We start from the raw sequence: 24,910 nt of genomic DNA, 5'->3' as shown, positions 1-24,910 counted from the left end.
TGAAAAGATCAAGGGATTCCTGAATGAGTACATTCATTTTTAAGAAAAAGGGGAAGAGGGCTTTTAAACATAGCAATCTTACAGTCAGAACTTTTCTATTATTTTACTGCATGAATCCATCATATGAGATGTCACTTTGGGATTCAGTGACTGCTTGGAGATGTAGAAAAGTAGTAGTAAAATTCCCGTGGCTGAAATGTTTCTATCCGTGGACTGTCATTGGAATAACAGAACAAGATCAAATGAAAGATAAATAAGCATATCAGAAATTACACATGAACGAATTGTAATTTTGAAAGGTTTTTGCAGAGCTGTACATAGAAAGGCACTCTCAGAACCCAAAGTCAATGACGTAACGTTATAATGACCTTCAATTACCATGTTAGGTTGCCTCCGTTGCTGCATTTTCACAAAGTCAGTGCACTTTTTCTGTGTTGTTGAAGTTCTTTTAACAAACAGCAAGCGTCAGTGACAGCTCTGCCAGAGACAAACAACACCAGGCTTTCTCCGGACTTAATGCCTTTGTTAATTTGTTTACCTTGATCAAATAGACCTCATCACTAGAGGAATTTGTCTCTAGAATGTGCTTGGCGGGTCCTGAGCTATAACTCAACGCAGTCACTCCATTTGTCAGAGAGACCCTGACAGTCAGTCTAATTAGTTTGCTTGTGACAAAGGAGCTGCCTCGTGGAAAACGGGACCATCAATCCATCCATGAAGGCATATGTTTTCATAATGCAGCCAATACCGTAAGCAGGAACATGCCTAATAGGCATCTAAGACAAGGTCTAATGAGCCATTTGGTTAAAAAAGAAATGCTTTAAAGATGTGCTGTAAATATGTATTTGTCAGGTTATTTAACATATTTTGATAAGATGCCAAGCAGTTAATCATTTCAGTGTTTGAATAAAGCCTACATACAAATTACAAAGGAAACGCATTGTGTAAGCTGTCATTTATTGATACAATAAAGATATACTGCATGGCCTCTTATCGTTCTTGGTATAAATTTTGAAACACCATTGTGTGAACCACTCTGCCTTGGAGAGTGAAATGAGATGGAATGCTGAAAGCATTTTATTTGTATCACTTTCCCATTTTTATATGACTTTTATCATGTCAAGATATTGCTTTTGTAGACATTCATATATTTTATGATGCACATCATATAAAGCAAAAGCAATCATTTGCAGCTTTTCTTCAAAATGTTGCCTTGCTGCAGCCAGACAGGACAGTCAAGGGAGACTGTCATCTATCATTTAAGAGTCATTTTAACAGCCAAGACATTAAAGTTAGTGGTTCTCAGCGTCTCCTGACATCCCTAAAAGCCACTTCTACATAATCCGGAAACACAAAGAAATTACCAGTTCCCTCAATGGCTTTTTGGCCCCTGGCCGTCTTTAAAATGTTCCACAACATCATTCTCTCGGGGACTTTTTTTTTTTCTTCTCTTTTTAAATGCACTGTTCACACATTCACGATGAGAAAACCCACTCTGTCACTGTCACTGCTGCAGCTCTCCTGTTTCTGTGTGTGTTTCATTTTGAGATATTAAAGCTTCAAATATTCATGTAATTAAATATTTATAAATATGGGTGAGTTTTGTGAAAGTAGCTGTAAGTTTGTCTGTTAAAGTGGCTTCACAGAATATCTGAATATAACTCATATGTGTATTTATGTCTGTCTGTTTTGCAGCAGGGCAGAATATTTACTACTTATTATGTCACTCACTGTTTTACAGGGAACATTTTTATTTCCTCTCCACCCAGAAAAGCATAATGCTAATTATCGTGTTTATTCAGGAACATGCTGCTCAATTATGTTTTTTGTTTTTTAACACTTCAACCAAATTACAACAGTTCAAAAACATGTTGGGGGTGTGTCTAGTTTTCAGTTTTATGTGACTATTGATTTTGAGGTTTTTCCAGGATCCCATTGGACTGGAGATAAATGGAATTTAGTTTTGTTGAATTAATTCCAGTTTGTTCTAAGTATCTGGGCTATTGTTTCTGGAATACATGTCCCTGTCGATTTTTTTATTTTTATTTTTTTAATGTCACCTTTAGCACTATTGTACTTGAGAGGCAGCAGAAGTCTCAGGCTACGTCCATGTCTTTATTTTAAAACAGCATTTTAAAACGCTTAAAACAGGTAGTCGTGACCAATAGGATCCAATCAGGGAACAAACGAGAGTATCTGCATCATTGTTTCCAAAAGTCTCAGTTTCTGGAGTTTTCAAACTAAAACAGGGCCAGCAGGGTTTCCAAACATTGCCATTTTAGAGGCTCAAAAACTTTGTAGTAGTGTGGATGCCAAGCATAAACGTAGCAGAATGATGCATTTTAACACTGAAACGTATGTGGCCTCAGAGGCAGATATCTTAAAACCTGAATAAACTGAACCTATGCTTTCTGCATGGCTAGATACTACCAGGAGTGAATGCACATCTCAGGTCATGTGAGCGCAAATATCGACCCAGGAAAAGAGAAGAAAATCATAAAACAGAAAAGATATGTTTGCGTACACATATCTCAAGAAAAATGTGAGACCACAGTGCAGAGTATAACCTTCTTGCGTCCAGCATGTTTGAAAAGTGGAAAGTAGGCCACATCAATCAAGTATGCAAGAAATGCTTTCCAATCTGTCAATTCTGAAAGAGCAGGTCTAGAAATTTGCATTTTTATTTTATTTTCACAGCGAAACAATCCCAAGGATATACTGTCATCCTCTTTCTGCCTCACACCATGCAGAATCGTATGCACACATACACGTTTTTGTGTGTACCATATCTTCACCCTTATATCCAGTCTGGGCGGTAATATCATGCATTAGCCTGGGACTGCAAATGCTTGCAGGATCAGAGTCAAAACTTCATTTGACCTGAAAACTGGAGGTAAAGTGCTGTTTTCTTTCTTCTCTTCCACACAAACGCACATACAGACATAGGACGAGCCACATCCACTGAGGTGTTTTGATCCCCCGTGGAGGGGAGATTGGTTATGTGTTCAACCTTTGTAGAAATCATTGGCAGGTTTGAGAAAGAAGAAGGGACCTTTTGCCGCCTTGTGGCCTGTGAAGGCCTGAAAGAAGCTCAGTAAGCCCTGCCTGTGCTCCGTCTTGCACCCAGCGTTTGATGTCGATTGAAGAAGAAAGACCAACTGCAATCTGTACAGCAGCCTTTTATTTTGCCAGCAAGAAAAGCTGCAGCAGTCTTCTCACACTCAGGCATATTGATTTCACCACTTCCTACGAAAATGGTATGCAGTAAGTAAGTCAATATTACTTTGCATTTTCTTACCACCTTTTGTTTATTTGCTTTTGTGAGCCTCAAAACTAAGGGTGAAGTAAAGAAAATTGGGAGTAGATTTCACCACTGTGAGGCTACGCTGAAGATGGGCTAATGCGTTAGATTATGAAGAAGAAAAAAATCTTTTATTTATTTATCTATTTCAGCCCAAAAAAACATGGCATCTAAATAGAATTTAGCCTGCTGTGCTGATGCAGTGCAGGTGGTAATGGGCTTTAACATTCATAGCCTGACTTGTTTTATCTACTGCGTTTTGTTTGCACACTTTGCTGTTCAGCACACAATCACTCTAAATGTAATGAAGTCTCAGCGGTATCCGGAGTCTCTTCACACAAAGTAGAAGGAGCGTTGGGGTTTCTTGTTTTGTATTTGTTTTCTTGTATGCTTTTGTGTTGCATTGAAGCACTGTAGTTCTTACTGTGCTTGTTGTTGTTCTGCTGGTGTGGCATTTTCAGACAAATTCCCAAGGTAACAACTGACCATTGGCTAAATCCGTCCGCCAAACAGCAGTCGCCCCATCATAGCTTGGCAGGCCTGTCAACCTTTGGATTTCTCTGCATGTTGAAATGATGTTTGTAGGGCTGTGCTACGAGCATTTCTGGTACTTTAAAAGAATTTGAAAGCTTTGTCACTATCAATTAGATATGGACACTTGAGTTATTTACAAGATTATTTTGTAACAATATGTAAAGTACATTGTTGTAGTGCAATCACCAGCTGAGTCCAAATCTTTGAGAATGGGAGGACTATTTGCAGTTGGATCAGCAGCGTTAGCTTAATTAACTAGCTAGCTCCAGCGATAGTTGTCATTTAAGGCGGCAAAATCGGCAGTCACTGGATCAAAATTAGGAGCGTCTGAAATCAAGGACACATTGTTTCAGAGACTTTTATGTGTTAAATCATTGCAAACATTATTGTGCTGTGCGAGAATGGACGCTTGACAGACTTAACAACAGTAACTAAGGCGGCACAGCTTAGCAAACAGCCAATTACAACCTAAAAACAATTACTTCAGTGTCATGACTGAAATGTTTTACTACTGTTTCAGAGTTGTAAGGTCTGTCCAGTTTGCTGGTATGCTATATTGAGGTTGGCTTGATCAGACAGGTAGAGACACAACTGGGTCAGTCAGCTACGATGGACATACAGCATAATGCATAACCACAGCTGTCTATGAGCTTTCCTCATGTCACTGTCGGCCGTACCTGACGGACACGGCAGAACCAGCAGATCCTCTTCTTCTTGTTGATAAACTGCACTTTACAAGCTAGCAGCATCAAAATTCAGCGTGGACATGCAGCCTGTCAGATACACTATGTATTTGTGTGTGTGTGTGTGTGTGTGTGTGTGTGTGTGTGTGTGTGTGTGTGTGTGTGTGTGTGTGTGTGTGTGTGGCTAGCAGGCAGAAAGCCAGCATGACCCAACTTCAGCTTTTCAGCTTTAGTGCAGTGCTGCAGACAGCTGTGCCACAAACACGCTGCTGTGGATCACCGCGAGGGCCTTTTATTTAGGTCATATTCTGTGCTTCAGCGGCCAACAGAAGGGATCTCTGTCAACTGCAATGAATACCTTTAGTGGGACACAGCCCACTTTTTAAGAGCCCTGCAAGAAGCGGACACTGCGCGTGTCAGTGTTGTACGTAGTGTATGCTTTGTAAGGAGTTCACTCTTGTAAGTATATTGCAGACGGGGGTGGGGATTGACCACTGTATTTTTTCATTTTCCCTCTAACAATTGAAGAGTAATATACTGGCTTAATTCTCTCCCAGAGCGATTTGATCCCCCGGTTTAGTACAGACAAGGAAATTGCATGAATAATTTCCCCAATTTTTCAATTAATCCAGCATCCAGTTTACAGGCACGTCAAAGAAAATAATAAATGGGACTCCCTCTCTATTCAAGCACATAAATACATCCAGTATGTGCCCTACACAGTGTCCTCTAGTTATGTAAAGAACTGACATGATATTTCATTCTGCTGCTCCGTCTCCCTCATTTTTTTCTTATCTTTTCTCCCTTCGTTTAATCTCCCCCCCCTCTTCCTCCATCTTTTTCTCTTTTCTTTTTTTTTCTTTTTTCTTTTATATTTACCACTGTGGCCTTTGGAAGTGCATTATAAATCGCAGTAATGAATTCCCCCGCGCAGGCTCGGCCACACTGCTGTCACTGTGCCTACACCAGGATGCGTGGGCTCTTATTATTGTCTTGTTAGCTTCACCTCCAGTCCATCGGAAAACCGTGTGCGTACGGCGGCTAGCCAGCCACAGCCCCAGATGGGCGAGGAAGGCAGTTTAAGGGCGCTGATGGATGCCATTGTTTTCATGTCACCATGTAAGGGAAAGGTCGTTTATTGCCAGTTGCCTCGACCGGCCCAGATGCTGTCAGCTGGGTTTTACTGGCCAATTAGTTTGCCCTTAGAGGAGAACTGGAGGTATGGAGGGAAAGTCTAGGCTCAGGCTGTGATCATTTGTTGTCTTTGCGAGACGGGGATGTGCATGCATGCAGCACTGATAAAATAAATGCGCTTTTTGACTATTACTAGATCTGTTATATCCACTGTTCTGTGAAAGCACTCGGCTGAATTTATCATTGGGCAGTTTTAGTGAAATCATCTGAGGGATTAAGGCTCTGCAGAGGATGCCTGTGTCTCTGCATTCCCACCAACAATTGCTCATTATTTTCTTGTTCAGTTACACTGATGCTTCATTTCTAACAGTACCCTTGAAAAATATTAGCACACACTAGAGCTGGAAATGCATTTGAACTCTTCTTGATACTGCCTCTTCCTTTGTTTCTCTCTGTTTCCTCAATCCCCTGTCACTTTTTTTTCACTGAAATCTACCCAAGCGAACAGAGACGTGGAGGAGGAAGCTTGAGGACAGATCTGGATGTCAAGGATCACATGCCAAGTGGCTGCTATATTTAGAGATTGCTCCTTTTGAAGTTTTGAAGGACAAAAATAAAAGGTTGAAAGAGAAGAATAGGCCCAAGTCCCGTCAACGTCAGCAAGTTTTCTCATCTGTGAAGCAGTGCCAGAAAGCATCTTCTTCAAATTAAAGCAGATGAAGACATTGCGCTGTTCTTTGGGTGTATGCAAATATGAGATATTTATAATTCTCCTCTCTGTCTCTCTCTTTTTGTTTGTTTGTCTGCTCTTCCTCATGGCTGTGTGTTTCTCTGTAGCACTAGTTTTGGGGCCTGTGCAGACTTCCCGCGGCAGCAGTTGGATGTGCACGTCGACCCGGCCACGATGACAATGAAAGGCCTGTCCAGCAGCCGTAGTCACCCCCACGCGGTGACCTGCGACCCCTCTTACGACTCCATGACCCTTGGCCACGCGGATCGTCGGTCCTACTTCCTCAACCCCGGGGAATCTCATCCTGCTGACCACTCCTGCTACACCCAACGCAACTCCTTCCAGTCTGAGTGCAATGCCTATCCTGACCTGGCCAGCTGCACCTTCCCCCGCAGACATTACAGCTCCCACCATGAGCTGAAGGAGGAGTGTGGCGCTGTGGTGCCTTATACAGGGCCAACAGGGAGCAGTAAGGGAAGCGGAGGAGGTGGAGCAAACAACAACCGCATCCCATCTAACCTGCTAGAGCAGTTTGAGCGCCAGGCGCCGGTGCGGCGTGAAGGCTACCACACGCTGCAGTACAAGCGCACCGCGGTAGAGCACCAACGCAGCGACAGCCCCGGTCGGATCCGCCATCTCGTTCACTCTGTCCAGAAGCTTTTCACCAAGTCCCACTCCTTGGAGGGGCCCTCGGGGTCTGGTGGAGGAGGGAGCGGGAGGATGAATGGCAGCAAATCCAGTCCTGATGACCCGCCCTCATCCTCCGGCACCCTGAAGCACAGTAAACGCAGTAAGAGCAAAGACCGCTCAAAGTCGGAGCCTAAGATGCGCACTGCCATCTCCGGCTACTGGAGCTCAGACGACACGCTTGACCGGGAGGTGTGCCTCTACCACCATCACCACGGGGGCAGCAGTGGAGGCCTGCCCTCCGGGGTCATGACTATGGGGCGCCACCCAGACAAATCTCAGTCGCAGTACTTCATGGAGTCCTACAACACCATCAGCGCCCACTCTCTCAAGACGTCACGCAGCAACAACGATGTGAAATGCTCGACGTGCTCCGGGGGCAGCAGTGGAGGGCTGCCGTTGGTGGGCGCGCTGGACGGCCAGGTGCAGCTGAAGAAGAGCTCGTGGTCTTCAACACTGACGGTGAGCAGAGCACGAGAGGTCTACCAGAAGGCCTCAGTCAACCTAGATAAGGCTCTAGTGAAAGCCGAGCAGGGACGCACCTGCCACTTCCTACAGGTAGGACTGTTACAACAGCCCCACCTCCCGCATGTCATGCTTCATGCATCACCCGCCGCCAGCTGCTCCTCCATGTTTCTGTTTTTCTGCATGTATCTGTGTGTGTGTGTGTGTCAGTGTCAGCAATGCACTGGCCCAGACCCCATCCTGTCATTAGCTGTGTCTCCAATGATCATTGGCCTCATGTTGACTTAATCCCTCGTATCATCATAAAGCATTTTGCAAAATCATCGCGTCATCTTCTCTTCTGTGTTTGTTTGTGCCGACATGCATGGAACTAGTTGTACACGAGCAGGTGGATGTTTATGCCATTACATTCATATTTAAATGTATGGAATGGCATCAATGCTTTTATATTTACACTTGAGGAATAATGCAGTAAGCTGATTTTATTTTCATTGTCTGACAGGTCAGGTTCAAGCAGACCAGAAATACCCATCTAATCTGTTTTCAGAGCATAAAAGGCAAATTGTCTGGTCACGGTCATGGCAGTGGTGGTGTGCATGCACGAGCGTGTGTATATCTTACTCACAGAGTGATAGTGTGGCCATAATATGAGATCACAGAGAGACAGAGGTGAGCAGAGGAAGACAGGAAAGAAAAAATGCTCCAGTCCCCAAGCCCAGTCATCACACACACTAACACAAGCGCACAGGGACACACACAGACACACATGCATGATGACACATCAGCCCACCTGACACTGCTTCTCTTTTTCTTTTTTGGAAAAGATAAAAGTGTTTCAGATTGCATATATTTCCTCTCATCGGGGTGAGCTGCAAATAAAAGCCTGAGGGGAGAAATGGTGAGACAGGGCAGAGAGAATAGAAGGAAGGGTGTGCGTGTGCTTGTGTGTGCTTGTGTGTGTGTGTGTGTGTGTGTGTGCGTGTGTGTGTGTGTGTGTGTGTGTGTACTGTAGGAAAAGGACTAAATGAGAGCAAAGAAAGGCGAAAGAGGAGGGTGTGAGTGGAGAAAGTAAAAGTCAGAAAGCAAGAGTGAGGGAGCATATAAAAGACAGAGAGAAAGTTCTGTGTGGTCGTGCATTTTAACAGCCTGGAAAACGGAGTGAGCAGATCAAGGAAGGATGTTGTCGCCGCAGTACGGCAACATTTCTCCCAGCCTAAAAGAGCCATCGCTTTTTTCTAGAAAGAGAGACAGAAGGGAGGGAAAAAATAGGCTTTCAAGGAGAGCAGCCTGACAAGTTTGTCTGCAGACATTTCCTGAATCCTTAAAACAAAGACTTGATATGATATGTGCTTCGCCTATTGGGATTGGATCCTATAATGCGTTCACACACGTAATCACAGACACACATTTAGTCTGATGCATAACTCTTTCACAGGTTAGAACATCTTAAATATGCTATACGCTACTGCGTAGGTAATAGATTTAAAAAGCATGACTTCATTTGTTCTGTGGCTGTTTCTCGGTAACAGTAATTCAATTCTTGTGACGTCATCACACACCCAGTCTTTCCCAAGATGTTAACATAGTCTGTGGTTGCCCCTGACATCAAGGTCAGCTTGGTTTCCTAGCTACACCCCGGTCTGTTGAATGATTCTCTTGCACTTTTTCCTCGCTCTGTATCTCATTTCTTTCACTTCAGAGCCGGTGCCCTAACAGCCACTCACATTGGGACTGCAGTGGTTCTGCTGAACAAAACCCCCTTTGTTTTCCCCCCTCTCTCCATGTCTGCTGTCTTTGACTCTCTCTCTCTCTCTCTCTCTCTCTCTCTCTCTCTCTCTCTCTTTTAGATTAGGGCTGGGAGATAGCCTTGCCTCCTTTTATTTTTTACCTTCATTAGTGTGTGTGAAAAGTCACGGGAGCAGACAGAGGCCGGGCTACTGCAACATTTTGTCAAAACATTTAATTCCCTGCGTTTGATATGCCGCATGCATCACAGGACAGACAAAAGAAGGCCTCCGGCAATCACAAGCTTATGGTATGATCAAGGGAGCTCCTGCATTGATATTGTTACTATCACTTCTTTAAAGGCATTAAGTGCACTGTGTGGTACAGGTATTTATATCAGGCCAGGGTAGGAAATATTAAACTGTCTATTTTTCATGTGTGAGTGCCTCTCTCTGAGCTCTGAACTCTGAAAGGGCGACCTGTGTTAGCACCCTCTTCACCTTATCTCCCTTCATGTCTACAGGTGCCTCAGGATGACTGGAGCAGTTTCTCTCCACTGGGGAAGGACGATGAGATCCCGTGCCGGCGGATGCGCAGCGGCAGCTACATCAAGGCCATGGCAGAAGAGGACAGCGGTGACTCGGACTGCAGCCCCAAACCCTCGCCCAAGGTCCAGGCACGGCGGGCGAGCTACCTGAAGGCCACACAGCCGTCCCTCACAGAGATGACCACGCTGAAGTGAGTGTGTGCCCTGGCTGAGAGTTTCAGTATCAGTTATTTACTTACATTTTTTTTTGATTAATCAATTAATAAGAAATGCCCATCACAATTCCCTAGACAATTCCCCTTCAGACAACTCAAACATAGATATTAACTTTGCAGTTATAGAAAACAGCTGAACCTTCCACTTGAGAAGCTTGAGCTGAATGTTTGGCATTTGTGCCTGAAAAATGACTTGATTTATTTTCTGTCATCCACCAAATCACTTAACTGACAGCAGCATTTCAGTATTTATGTGTTCATGTATGGCGCGGCCGTATGCCTGCCTGTGCAGTATATTATTTTTCAGCGCGTATACGGCGCATGCTTCTGAACATAATGTTCAAGTGTGCTGAAAGCCTGTGGTCAAACTGAGCAGTTTGAGTGAAACAGACGGGAGAGATGAAGGGAGTGGAAGAAAAAGGGAAAACTCGACAAACAGAGGCAGATGAAGGCAGTCAGCGTTATTCATGTGTCTTCCCAGCAGCAGTCCGGCTTATGTTTGAATCCCTGACTCTCAGTGGCCACAGCTTAATTACCTGTTCAGTGTTTACAACTCAGACACACACTTCTGTCTTCAGAGTTGGCGTCTGTATCTCTACAATCACACAAACTCATTGAACAGACTGAGCCTTAATTGAAAATACATGATGCCTGTTCATGCGCTGAAGTCTGTTCAAAAATAAATGTCATATTCTGCAGAATGCATTATGGGTAGGGAACATCATCAAATATTTTCTCTTTCTCAAAGCAACTCTGTGTTACAGATTTGCGGTTAAAAGCTGAGCTTTATTATTTCAAGATTTTCATGAAGTTGTTTCTTGTTGCATAAGTCATTCACGGCTCAGCAGCATACTGCTTCACAGCATGAGCTCATAAAGTTTTCAGCAGTACCAGAGTCCATCAAGAAGATCTCTGACTTAAAAAAAAAAAAAAAAAAGAAACATCAAGCTGACAACATTGTCCACAATGAAGTCCACACAAGTTAACTTGAATAACACAAGATGTTAAGTGGTGCCATTTTCTGACTCTTTCTGATGGAATACACAGAATTACAGACGCTGAGGAGGAAGAATATGATTGGAAATTTTGGTTTCACACAACTTGAGTCTTACTTTTGCAGTTTAGGTCGTCATTCCAATTAGAAATAATTATAACAACATTGTATGTAAAGAAAAAAAAAAAAAGGAAGAGCTCCAATTAATGAAGCATGAATCACAAGCAGGTGTATAGGTCTTATTTGGAAGAGAGAACAACGACAAAAAATAAAATTACCCAAACTTTCTTGAAAACATTATTAATTACAATTTTAGGTGTGCCTCAAAATAAAGTAGTTTATATCATCCAGCTACTGACAACAACTATCAGCTTGTTTACAGCCTCATTGTCTACCTGCTCGTCTTTCTTGCTCCACTGACTTTATTGTAATGATGTTGCGCGGCAGTGTTATTAGAACTGATAGAAATGACGGTTAAAACTATGAAAACACACAAAGTTGGAATTTGCTTTAATTTATTTAATTCATAATGACACATGTCCTTCCACCTTTTTCATTACTGGACACGACAACTCAGGACCTAACTGTCTGAATGTAATGTAAACTCAGTGAGAATGTTTTCCACCATTCAGCCACGAAACAGTGAAAGAGTTGGTCACACAAGTCTTATGTTGCAGTATGTGGCTGTGACTGATTAGCTGTATAATATACAGAGATGAGAGGAACACCAGTGGGTGCTCCGTCATTGTTGCTGGTTACACACACACGCACACACACACACACACACACACACCCTTACGTAAGTGCAAGTGGTGCAGCTTAGGGCCCACTAAAGACTTGAATTTGGCCCTGGGAACGCCACGATCGTCTGATGGAACCCAGTGGAACAAACCAAACTGCAGTGCTGCACATTGAAGATAGAGGAAGAGGCGGGAGGAGCTGACATCTTGTTTTCACACTGTGCTGTTGGGAGCTGGCACAAGTCTGTGTTACACTCCGCAATGATTAAATAATCAGCTTTGTTGTTCCATATGTTTCAGAGCCCATTCCCTGACCTTTGTGTCCTTGCCTAGTGAAGAATTTCCTCTGAGAATTTGTGGGATTTGTTTACTCTCACCTGAAGCTGACCTTCATCCTTATTAAAACACACAACACACAGATAAAGCATGTATTAAGCAGTGGGGATTATTCCTTGCAGGCAAACAAGCTCAGAAGAAAATGACATTCTTTCTTGCTTGCCTCACTCACCAACAGCGAATTGCCGCAAATTCATTTATTCCTGCCCTAGATTTTATCGTTTATTTTTGTACGTCTCACCGAGAACAGACGTCCTGAATAATAGGTTGCCGTAATCACATCTCTGTCTTTCTGTCCTTCCATCCCTTCAACCACTGTCATCGCTCTAAGGACTTTCATTTGGAGAGTGACTAAGATGACAAGATGGTGACAGGAGGCAGAAACAGGAGAAGGTAAAAGAGGATAGGGCAGTCGAACAGAGAAAACTTCTCTCAAGTGGGGAGGCAGGGGGAGCCGGCTGACAGGAAACGAGGTGAAGCAAACAGGAGGACAAAGTGAGATGATGGAGAAGAAAAAAAAAACCCCTAGGTTTACAATAAGTAATGCAGTAGCAATCAGCGGACTGCTCTAGAGAGCCTTTATTCCTGACTGGCAGAGGAGCATGTGTTCATTAATGTCACTTGTTCCATAGAGGGTCACCCTGGGACAGGCTGACCTCCCCCACCTTAGGTGGTCCTGATTACAGGCTGGGTCTGCCATTCAAGTGGCCACAATAGACATCATTGGACCTGCTTATAATCCGCCCCGCAGGGAAATCAAGAGGAGATGTGGATAGAGATAATGGTGTAGGTAGATTCTTCAGTCACAGACTCCAGGTGGCTGATATGGATGATTCATACAACTCTCTGAGGCTTGGGGATATACCGTACATTATGATTATTTTTTCTTAGCTTGAAAGATGTACCTTTTGATCTTCATCATCAATTGAGTATGGTTCCCCAGAAGAAACATTTGAGATGTATTGCGTGGGGAAAATAGAAAATAGAAAGATGATAAAACATGCAACAAAGTAAAGGGTTCAAAAATTAGTTGTAATACTGTATCAATATAAGAGAACAAAATATTATGTATTTTATCAATAGAGTACTAATTGATGTGTTCTGTTATACTTCTAAATAGCTTCCCATCCAGCAATTACTTTAATTGTCAGTTACTTTCTCAATCAGTGTTGTTTGGTCTAACTGAAAAGAGGGATAACTATGAGGCTGGACCCCAGGGAGAGAGAGAGAGAGAGATTGAGAGAGAGACAACAGCATCAGTAATTTCAGCAAAAGCACAAAAATTACATTTGTTTACTTTTAAGCAACAAAGTCCTTTTGCAGCTGAAAGAATTAAGGCTGTTGTCCATGAGGAACAAAGGAGGAAGTAATATTTTGTTCTAGAGCCACAGTGTCCAGAACATGAGACTTTAACACGGGAGAGTTGTAGTCAGCATTGGTTTGTGTGAACAATAACCTAAATCTTTCCCTAACAATAACCAAGTGGTTATTATTGTAAACGTGACCATAACCAGTAATGTGGTTAGGATCATGGTTAACCAAACCTTAACCATTGCAATGTGAAGTCCGAGAACTGTTTTATTTTGAAATGCCGCTGTCTCTCTGTTGATAGTGGTGTCAGATCAGAAACTGCTTATATGTGTCATCAGAATTATTCCCATCACAACGGGCTCATCTGTCCTTTTCCCTGTTCCTCTTCACTTTCCTCTCCTCTCCCATTCATCCATCCAAGAATGAGTAATCTAGCTTCCTCGGCTGTGGTACCCACGCTCTATTTTTAGGAGGAAATACATAATTAAAGCCGACCTGACCTGGAGACCAGAGAGTAAGAGTTGTGTATGTGTACAGTACGTGTGTGTGTGTGTGTGTGTGTGTGTGTGTGTGTGTGTGTGTGTGTGTGTGTGTGTGTGTGTGTGTGTGTGTGTGTAAAATGTGTTTTCATATACGCATATAAAACGACAGACGGGAGTGTGAACTACTGGGGGTATTGGACCTTATCTTCTCACTGCTGATTTGAGAAGAGACTTTCTAATCTGTGCTGTATTCATTCCTCTCCCTGTAAGTTGGTTTAGTAGGCCACGATGTTCGTCATGGAGAGAGCAAGTCCGCTTTTTAGGTTTTATCCCCCCTGATTAATGAATTGTTTAGCTCGCGCCCAACTGCTGCGTAACCTAAACACACACACTACACAGACACACACGCGCACATAAGGCGTGAAGCTTGCTGAGCAATCGGATTGGAGGCAGGTGAGAGCTAATGAGACACCTATTCATCGTCCTGGGAGACGGGGTGCGTTTGTACGCATGTGTTCGTGTGTGTGGTGTGTGTTGTGTGTGTGGTGTGTGTGTGTGTGTATTTTTGTGTCGATCTATAGCTTTTTTTTTTTTTCTGTGAGTGTTTTAGAAAGTGCTTACAAGGTGCTTCAAGGACAGACTACCTAAGCCACTGCGAGTGTTTCTCAATAGTACTGCGCTTGTTGATTAGATAAGGGTGTCTCCTGAAGCAATTGTGGATTGATCCATATCTTTGGGTTCATACACACTGCCAAGTACTTTGCAAATACCTTCTCTTGCTCTATTTTCATCACCTTATCTCTCCCTCTCTTTCCCTTGCTCCTGTTCTGCCTCTTTCTTTTTTTTTCTCTCTCTCTTTTTTGCCCCTCCTTTTATCTCTCTCTCCTTCTCTTGCGGCAGGATTTCTACAGAGCACTCACCCAAGCTGCAGATCCGGAGTCACAGCTATCTGCGGGCGGTGAGTGAGGTTTCCATCAATAGGAGTCTGGACAGCTTGGACCCAGCAGGGCTCCTGGCCTCGCCTAAATTCCGCTCGCGAAACGAAAGCTACATGAGAGCCATGAGCACTATCAGCCAGGTTAGTGGCACCCAGGGGCCCGCGCCTCTCTGCCTTTTGCCCTTACACCCCCCTGTACCTCCACTGCTATGTCCAATGAGGTCGTGCAGGGGGGAGGAAATCCCATCCGTAGCCACCCTGAGGCCTGAATTAACAATCAGGTCACCATCCGGCAAAGAATGAACAGTACGAAAACCCCCAATCTCCCAATTAGTGTATACGTCTGTGTGCTGTTTTCTGGAGCTCATATGATTACAGGCATATTCAGATTTGCTAATTAAACAGGAGGGCATGCAGTACCCCCCCCCACCCCCAATATCCCCTCCTTCACCCTGATATGCTCCTTCTGCTTGTGCATACTTTGTGATGCAAAGTGACAAGCTAAAAATGTTCTCCTCAATTTGGCATCTGCTACGTAAGAGATGAAAAACAAGAATTAACACGCAGCCATATGAATTTTATGAATAATTGAAACAGGGATTGGCTCTAAATGATGATGGGCATTTGCCTTGATTTGATGGTTATTGAACATATTGAAGAATTGGCCAGGAAACACTCACCTAGTGGAGGTCTGTTATTGTCATGGCTGCCACCAAATAAGATGTTAGTCATTTTGGATTTTTGGGCACAGCTTCGTCCTCTACATTATTTGGAGTGACAGGGGAGCTTAGCTTACCTTTTTGCCTGGTGTAACGGAGATATGTGCTCCCCTCCAAAGCCCAGGGGCAACACTTTGTCTCGCCAGCTGAATGATGGACCCTGGAGACATCCCTTGAAGTCCTGGCATGGAGCAAGCCCAGAGGAGAATGACACACTGGACCTGGCATCTACAAAAATGCCACTGAATAAAAAGGTGCTGCTAGGGTCTCTATCTCACTCCCTCACTCAGATTTGACACGTCTGTGCGTAGAGGGTGAGCTGACGCACACAAAAAAAAAAAAAAAAAAAAGGCTCGACATCAGTGGATTGAATTGAGGTCCACAAACCTTTCTGACTCCAAGCTCTACAGTAACACTCTCACACTTGTCTGACCCCACACTATCTTCACTCACAAACACCCAGACCCAACAGCTGCAGTCCCTGGCTACATCCCATTCCTATGTTTTGCTCCCTGTGCAGACATTTCGCAAACTCCTTCTTTAATTGGACGAACTGAACATAGGCAACTTCAAGGAATGGAATGGAGCTTCAAGTTTTCTGCCCTAACAAACCCCCAGTCTGTAACACACACCCATCTCACAAGTGTGTAGCAAGTTTTTTTTTTTTTTTTTTTTTTTTTTTTTTTTTTCGCTTTTAAACCCTGTTTTGAAACCCAAGCTGCACCAGCTGCTGATGTTGGCGTAGTTAGATTTCCTCGAGTCTCGTCTCAAATCCCAGTAGTCCCAGCTTTGACACCTCCTAATTCTCACCTTTTATAACAACACTTGTAGTATTTCACTCTGTTCTATGGCCCTTTGAAGTTTTATCCTACAGTGATTCCTCCCCCTCTGCACTCCTTGGACATTCTTTGATTCTTCCCAAATATATTTCCTTCTTTTTTTTTTTTTTCTTTTTCAAATATATGCAAACTCCTCTATACGGCTTAAAGCTTCACGAGACAGTGTGGAGGTAACAGTCCGACCAATCTGAACATACTCAGAAAATATATTTAAACTGAACTCAGTGTGCTGATGTTTAAACAGCTGATCCAGTCTGTGATGCTTTTACTGCAAATTCATTCTTATTGGAGAGTAAGAGGTTCCTCACGCTCTTGTTTAAAAGACCATTCACAGTTTGTTTTTTTTCCCTCTGTGGGCAGAGCAGTGTTCATATCACACATCAGAATATATTTCTGGCAGATATATTGAATCTACCTGATTCAAATTATGGAAATACTGCAATACTGTCTTCTATTGCAGTACCCAATTTGTGACTGAAGTGTGTTTGTACAGAAAACTCCTGCGAGTGAAGCTTTAATCAGTGGAATAGCTCTGTAGCAGTGAGCTGCACTAAGAGATGCTTCCCTGGCTTCTCTAATATATTGCCAATTCTCCTTGTCTTGCACTGTGCTGGTGTGCACCTGTGCATTCTTATTTTTCATTTTTTATTTTTCCCCATGCATGGGCGTGTGTGCTCCCTGTGTGTGTGTGTGTGTGTGTGTGTGTGTGTGTGTGTGTTTGTTTTTGTGTTTTTCTTTGTCATCCGGGTGTTTGCGTGCACATACTGTATGTCTGCGTGCCCCCCCCCCCCCCCCGTCCTCCGCAGGTGAGCGAGGTGGAGGTGAACGGGCAGATCGAGGCGGTGTGTGAGTCAGTGTTCAGTGAGATGGAGTCGCAGGCGGTGGATGCCCTGGACCTGCCCATGCCCGGCTGCTTCCGCATGCGGAGCCACAGCTACGTGCGTGCCATAGAGAAAGGCTGCTCGCAGGAGGAGGAGGAGGGAGGCGTCGCAGTGGGCAACAGAAGGACCAACTCACCCCCGCGCACCACCACCACTGTCAGAACCATCCAGAGCAGCACAGGTCGGTGGGAACATGCGCTTAACTCACACATGGGCTCATGAACATGTGTGAACATACATAATCCATAGACCATTATAAATTTATACCTGTGTATAGAAGGTATGTATTATAAATGTGCTGTGTGTCTAAGTTATGCAGCATGTGTATAGTGTCAAAGGAGAAAAATAAATAAATTAGAGCTGCAGTTGCTGCAAAGGGAGATTTATCCTTGCATTAAGACTGACATCGGATTGGACAGTGCCATCAAATCAAATTCTCTTATTTCTAATTTATGTCGAAAACCAGTCTTGCATTTGTTTTAGATTATTGGAAAAGAATTACTTTGTTTAGCTGACCGCAAACTAGTTTCCCTTTACAAACGCAGGCCCAAACCCTCTGCGCTATTATCCATCTGACCCAGTTTTCTTCTCAGATACAATACGATGAATGCAGAACTGTTTTTCCCACATAAGAGCTTATTCGAGCTGTAAAGCTCAGTGGCTGCTGGGTCTTATTTTAGCCCTCTTGTGTGCCTCATGGTCTGGAGCGCTTGGCTTTCCAGCATTACTGCATGCAGTATTGATGCTGAGTGGGGCTGGCATCCAGCACTGGGTGCTTCTGTGTTTCCCACTGCAAATCCAGACGTCATTCCCTTACATTGTGCACGTTGAGTCATCGTCTCCTGACGCACAATGGAATTCTCCTCCATTCCGTTTTAATTATGCCAATTAAGAGACAGCATTTCCACAAACTTAGCCGACAAGGTTACAGTCAGCTAATTAAACACATTTACTGCAAATTGGAAGAATGGCAAAACTAATTCAGTCAATTCAAAAGTCTGACCATCGACTCTGAGCAAATATTTATTCAGTGCTGTTTAAAATTTGCGTCCTCCTGACTATAATTTCTCTCTCCAGTTAATAAAATTAGTCAAAATATGAAGTCGCACCCAACTGTTTTACTATCTTATTGACAGTTCAAGCTAACAATACAATTAAAGGCAATGGAGAATTCAGCTGATTGTTCTATTGTGTGGTGGTAGTTACTGATCTATAAAAGGAGACTGATACGATCAAGAGAGGGGCATTCGGAGCTCCTTCCCCTGAGGAGGGAAGAGATAATGAAAACCATCTATCAGATGAAGTGTTGTTGGGACTAAACTCTGGTTTTCAAGCTAGACACCTGCTCTGTCGTACTGCTGCTGCTGCTGCTGCTGCACGTGACACAGGTACTCTCTCTTTCTCACATCTGCCACACGCTTCGCAGACGCAACTCTCTCGATCTGTAATCATTTGCTGATAATGTAAAGAATAATGTGTTTGCATGTGTGTGTTATGTAGCATATATGTCTGCAGCAGTACCTTCACAGCTGTTGGCAATTTATTGAACATTTATGACGCCTGGGTTTGTCACATGATGAATGGACTTTGTGAAAGTATAGAAAAGAGATATATCCGCTTTGTGGTTGCTGATGATCCGACATTATGCCGCTGCCACCAGTCGAGGGCAGTCTTCTCACTGGTTTCCATAGAATAATGTGATTGGCCGTCAGCTTCTTCTGACCTTTGACCTTCACTCGAGGCCGACCTTATTGTATCCTGGCTGTAACTGAGGCTCAGACGAACAGGAGAGTGATGGAGTGATATATTATGAGGCGATGTGGAGAGCAGTTCACTGTGGTTGGAAGTGAAGGTAGGGGATTGCTTCAGATTACTGTCATAGATGTACTACAGCACAATTCATCACCTCCTTAGATCTTCACCACTGAGTCGTCAGTCACTGTAATTAATTAGCTCCCTCTCCTTTTTCTCCTCCTGGGGGAAGACCGTGATTGAAGAGGAGAGGAAGAGAGGGAGATTGGAAGGAGAACAGGAAAAGAGCTCAGTCTGACTACACTTTTGCCTGTCTCGCTATCCGCCGGTTTAACACTTGCAATGCCGCCACGTTCACGTCAGGCAGGATTTCAAAGATGAAGCTTATTATTTTATATACAGTATATATATATATATATATCCGTCTTGTAAAGTTTATTTGCATTTATTTTCTCACAGTGGAGGAATGTAACTAAGTACATTTAGTCAAGTACACTTTTGACGTTCTTGTACTTCATTTGAGAATCTATATTTTATGTTACATTATACTCAATCTCCACATTTCAGAGGGAAATGTACTTTTTACTCCACCACATGTACTGTATTTGACAGTTGTAGTTAGTATAGTTTTCTAGAATATACAGTAGTTAGTACTTTGCTGATTAGGATTTCAGATATAAAACATGATCAGTTTATAAAATATGACACATTATTACAGATTAAGGTACCCAGCAGAGTATTAAGTAATTAAAATTAGCTCAAGCTTGACCAACAACAACAACAACAACAACATGCTATTTCCACATTAATGCTTCAATAATAACCCGAACAACATTTTAAAAGCCTCATACACGTAAACAATATGCAGAATAACAGCCCCTTTTTTCATCCATATGACTGATCAAAAACGGTGCTTATTTCACTGAACAAATTTCTGAAAGGTTTTCTGTTTGACGTGGTTCTAAATATTGCTCAAGTTCCTGGAAAGAGAAAAATCACTGATCCCATGAGCCAGACAGTCGTTCTTGAAAGGTAGTCAAATAATTTCCCAAACTTTCCTTGTTCCTGCTCCTCCAATATGATTTTCACACTTTCATCCTTGCAAATGGAATATCTTTATGTTTTGGTCTGTTGGTCTGAGAAAACAAGACAATGAGTGGTTAGTCGAAGCTCTAGCTAAATGAATGGATATAGGGTTATATTAACCATGCATTTAACGCTCACATGTCCAACTCTGCAACATCAAAACAATCGAGAAACATTGATATTAACAACTGACACAACTTCATTATTTTTAAATGAAACTCACTATTCATAGCTTTTGGTTGAGTCTTGTTAATAATTTGTTATCTGCGTATATTATGTTACTTTTGATACACGTTTAAAAAATGTAAGACAGCTGGGATGTGCAGTAGCAGTCGAAAGGACGTTATGAGTGGCAGCTACCATCTTGAGCTGCACAATGATGTGAAACCTTATCAGGTCATAAACACGGAAGGATTCCCGTCATTACCGCCCATACAACATGTACCACCGTAGACGTAGTGTCCCACGTACACATAACGGAGATGTGCTGCAACATCACTGTACGCTGCCATTGTACAATGCTCTTTTCCCAGTGCCCACTGCTCGACACACATACACATTCATAAATTTCACCAGAACTCAACTGGGAGCCAAAAGTGAGAAGTGAAGACGTTGTTGTGGTGAATTTTGCATGATGTGTCTGAAGGATGGTTCAGGCACCAGCTCGAGAAAAAACAGCCCGCACTTATGGTTTTCTGCTCCCACTTGTCCCCGCGGCAAACCGCCAAAATATCACACATAAACACACACACACACACACACACACACACACAGACAGGAGAGACCTATCAGCTTCCGCTCAAGCTTCTCTCCAGTTTGCCCACTGCGCTGCTCCAGCCCATTATTATTGATGATCTTTTTAATCCTGAGGAAGGAGACCGAAGTAAGGGGCTGTCCTTTGATCTCTTCTCTTTGAACATCAAGTGGCTGTGGTTGCTTTTGCCTGCCTCTCTGCCCACTCAAACTAGCATGTACGCACACACACGGTAACCAGCGCAGTCACACACACACACACACACACACACACGCGCATTACTATTACCTCGGACACCAGCTCCTTTGGATCGGTTTAACAAAATCTGGAGCAGATCCTCTTTCTAAAGCTTGGGAAAATCCATAGCAATCGGTTAATGTGAGGATTTTACTGTCTCTAAGCTCTGGCTTCTCCACCCCGCGTCGTCTCCAGTTAACATATTCATCACCTCTTCGCTCTGCTGCTTTGTCTTCCCCTTTCTTGGCCTCTTACGCAACAGCTAGATACCCTGCCTTTGCACAACAGCGGTTAGGTGTGTAAGTAAATCAACCTGTTGTTTCACTAAGAAGAAGAATTTAGTGATCTGTGTGTGAGTATACACACAGATCGTAGGTCTAGGAAATGTGTCATAGTTTGTGTTTGTCTTCCCCTGAACCTCAGTTTCGCTGGCTCACTGACCTGCTGTCAATTATCCAGCCTCATTTTCCCAGCATCTATTTTTCAGTGGTGCTGAGGGATTGGCTGAAAAGATTTGCTTTCCTCCACTAGCTCCCTGTAATAGGAAGGACAATGTTTAATTTAATGGCTGTGAATTTCCTATGGCCCCGAACAGAGGCAGTGCGCTCAATAAAGCATTCCTTAAGTAAGTGTTTGAGGCATGCTTGTGGCTCATTTTGCTGATGGTCTCTGTGGATTACCCACCTCTTCATTTCATTTTCTGAAGCAGCTCTGGACACAATTTTCTATCTCTTACTGTACAAAAAAAAAAGAATCATTATAGTGTAGATTTTCCACCTTCTCACAGATTTTTTTTTTTTTTTGGGGGGGTGATAAAAAAAGAACAACAATTAAAGATTTCTCCAAGTGGGATATCCACCAGTTTATTAAGCTTGTCAAATAAAGGCTTGTTGGAGGTTCTATTGCTGAGATTCACTGAGTAATGATAGGAGAAGCATCTGCACTCTGCACTGCTCACGGCTCAACTTTTGAGCAGGGATTATCTGAACACCAAGAGAGCCACTGATTTTTTTATAAACATATAAGAGTAAAATTACTCCCAAACAAGACACAGGTTTGTTGCAAACTCAAGCTCTGTGTGTTACTTTAAATCCATCATCACCAGCAGGTGCAGGTGTCAGGAATCAGTTAAGAAACTAAGGAGGTCAAGTTTATAATGTCACTGCAGAGACACTACATATTTCATATCCACTTGAGATACACATTAAGTATTTAAGAGTTTTTATTCCATTATTACTTCAAATATCCTGGATGTAATTCTGATTACACAGGCAAAACTGAGAATTTGCTTCATTCCCAGATTAAGTCAGTACACACTGCTGTTTATGTACATTTGCATCTTATAATGAATTTAAACATCTATACAATATTATGAAACTCTGTTCAGACTTGAATTCTGAAACAAAGATGAGGACAATTCATGGAAAGGACAAAAACACAGGAATAATTGATCAATGTAAATGTAAAAGATGTAAGGAGCATTTTTTTTTTTTTTTTTTTAAAGGAAAAGGTTGAACATTGAGACAAATGAGCTTGTTTCCAGTTTTTGAGCTAAGTTAGCTGGCTTCTGGTGGTAGCTTCACTGTGCAAACATGAGTGTGGTATCAAATTCTTCCTCTAACTCTCTGCAAGAAAATGTCAAACTATTCCTCTAAAGAAGTATGTGACATCAGCGGATATCTGTCCATCCAGTACTGATAGATATGGTAGATATCTGAGCACAGCATGTTTTTTTCAGTCTGGAAAACTAAGCTTCACATTCACTGTAATGTCTGCAGGCTTTACTGGTGAAATCACAAGGGGCTCCTGGGTATTCCCAGCTCCTCATGGTACAGTTCTACAGGCTGAAATAAAGCCTGTACAACACTGCCCCCAGGGGCTCAGTGTAACACAGCACTGTACCTCTGCCCTTATCCTTTTACAGTAGCTATGTGAGTGGGTGGATGAAAACTACCAGACAGCTTGACCCAATTAACAACAATCACTGCCATCGCTGGCACTTTTCCAGGAGTTCTGTTCCGAGCGAGCTCGTGAGAATAAATATCTTTGGATTTCCCAGAGTGCTAAATTAAAGTGGCAGGGATACAGACCGCTAAAGTCTGGTTGAATCAAGATCAAGGCAAGCATTCGACCAGATCTCCCCTCACACCTCCACCAGCCCACGCAAATTTCCAAGAGCGAGGCCGAGATATGTTTGTCATATGTCAGGGTGACTCATATGTTGTAAAAGCAAAGAAAAATGCTGCTCCCGGGCACCGTGTGTGTTTGTTTATTTGTTTTGAGAGGGTCCCCTCTCAAGGTGGATTTGAGGAGGACTACAGGTGAAAGGCCCCTGTGGCAGCATTAGGTCTGACAGAACTATTGGTCCTGGTGACACTGAGCTGTGTTTCTTTGTTCCATGCTGCTGCCGCCGTCGGTTTCTGTGGATTTGGCCATCTGCTTGCCTGTTGTGTCGGTTAACAGAGAGTGATGAGTTCAGAGCAAGGTCAGGACTTAATACCCCAGGCCTGTGTGAATAAGGTGTGATCAAGTCATTATTGCACCACTATTATGTAATCTATCTGGTGATCAGTTCATTTCTACAACGCAAAATAAAAAGAGATACAGATCTAAACTGGTGTTAGGTTGTAAAAAGTGCTTTATGTAATGTGCGAGCACACTGCATAAGGTGATCATGACCCCACCAACCCCTATTATACAGCAAATATCTGATATCCTTAAATATAAGCATTGTATGCAATAACAAGGGCTAATCCTGAACTAAATCCTTTCCCCTCTTGGTGTGAAAATGCTCAGTGCAAATCAGCTACACCACTCTCTACTTAACCACAGGGTGGCAGTCATTAGCTTATCCGAGTTAATGAATCACACTCTCTGTTTGGCTGCATGTGTTTGTATGGATGGGTGATAAAGTTAGGGAAGCTTGAGCTGTATTTAATGGGCTGAGAATCAAAAACACAAAGTTTATCAGGTTATCATAATGTAGTTTTGAATGTGAGTTTTATGTAAACTTCAACTTGAAATTGATTTATAGTGCACAATCACCCCTAACGCAAAAACTCACACAAAGTAATAAAAATACTTAAAAACAATATTAGAATAACTTGATTTTTTTACAAGAGTAGGCCTACATATGGGGATTTTAAAGGCAAGTTTAAGTTTTAATGCAAAATATTTTGACTTTTGTCTATTTTAGGCAAAAAAAAGAGATTAAGAATAATTAAAAAAATATTTTATATTGTTTTTTTAAAAATAATATTATTAAAAAATATATTGTCTATTTGAATATGCGTTTAAAGTATGTTTAAAAACAGTTTCTTAAGAAATCAGAGGGGAAAGCTATAGAGGCATTACAGTAAAGTTTTCATCATGGCTGAACGGGACTGTCCCACCCAGTGCTGAATGAGTTATTAAGTGTTTGTGTGGGGCGGGGGGTGCGATCAAGGCGCGTCCACATCCTGACATAAGATCCAATATCGTCAGAGTGAAAGAGGAATAGAGGGAGAGAGGACTCCTGTCATCTCAGCTCAGTTCAGTGTTGCAGACCCGCGGTTTTCATGACGTTGCTTCAGTGTTTGTACAGCGCGCTGCTCGGCATGTGTGACTACTGGATTCGCCTTTGTGAGTAGAAGCTGCTGTTGTGTTCCTCTGTTGTTTGTCATGAGCGATTGTGAGGCTGCGTCTAGAGGGGCAGAGGCAGGAAGTTAGGCAATACGGCCTTCAAAATAAACTGCGAAATGTGTCGGGGAGAGAGGGCAACAAGTAGCGAGCTGTCAAAATAAAATGGTATCGGACACAATGTAGAAGACGTTGGAGTTGGA

At 42.8% G+C, this 24,910-nt stretch overlaps 1 protein-coding gene across 1 annotated transcript in view; it reads left to right on the top strand.

Annotated features, from left to right (window-relative positions):
• The first annotated feature begins 6,556 nt into the window (after nt 1-6,556).
• Nucleotides 6,557-24,910, top strand: part of dlgap1 (DLG associated protein 1) — a 40,902-nt gene continuing 22,548 nt past the window's right edge. The window contains exons 1-4 of the mRNA XM_022767231.1: nt 6,557-7,627; nt 9,783-9,997; nt 14,785-14,962; nt 17,186-17,441. Coding sequence (XP_022622952.1) covers nt 6,557-7,627; nt 9,783-9,997; nt 14,785-14,962; nt 17,186-17,441 — 1,720 coding nt within the window. The remainder of the gene's footprint in view (nt 7,628-9,782; nt 9,998-14,784; nt 14,963-17,185; nt 17,442-24,910) is intronic.

The sequence above is a fragment of the Seriola dumerili genome, unplaced genomic scaffold (assembly GCF_002260705.1).
Source record: "Seriola dumerili isolate Sdu_G_001 unplaced genomic scaffold, Sdu_1.0 BDQW01001124.1, whole genome shotgun sequence".
In the NCBI taxonomy this organism is placed as follows: domain Eukaryota; kingdom Metazoa; phylum Chordata; class Actinopteri; order Carangiformes; family Carangidae; genus Seriola; species Seriola dumerili.
This window is presented reverse-complemented; position numbering and strand designations above follow the sequence as displayed.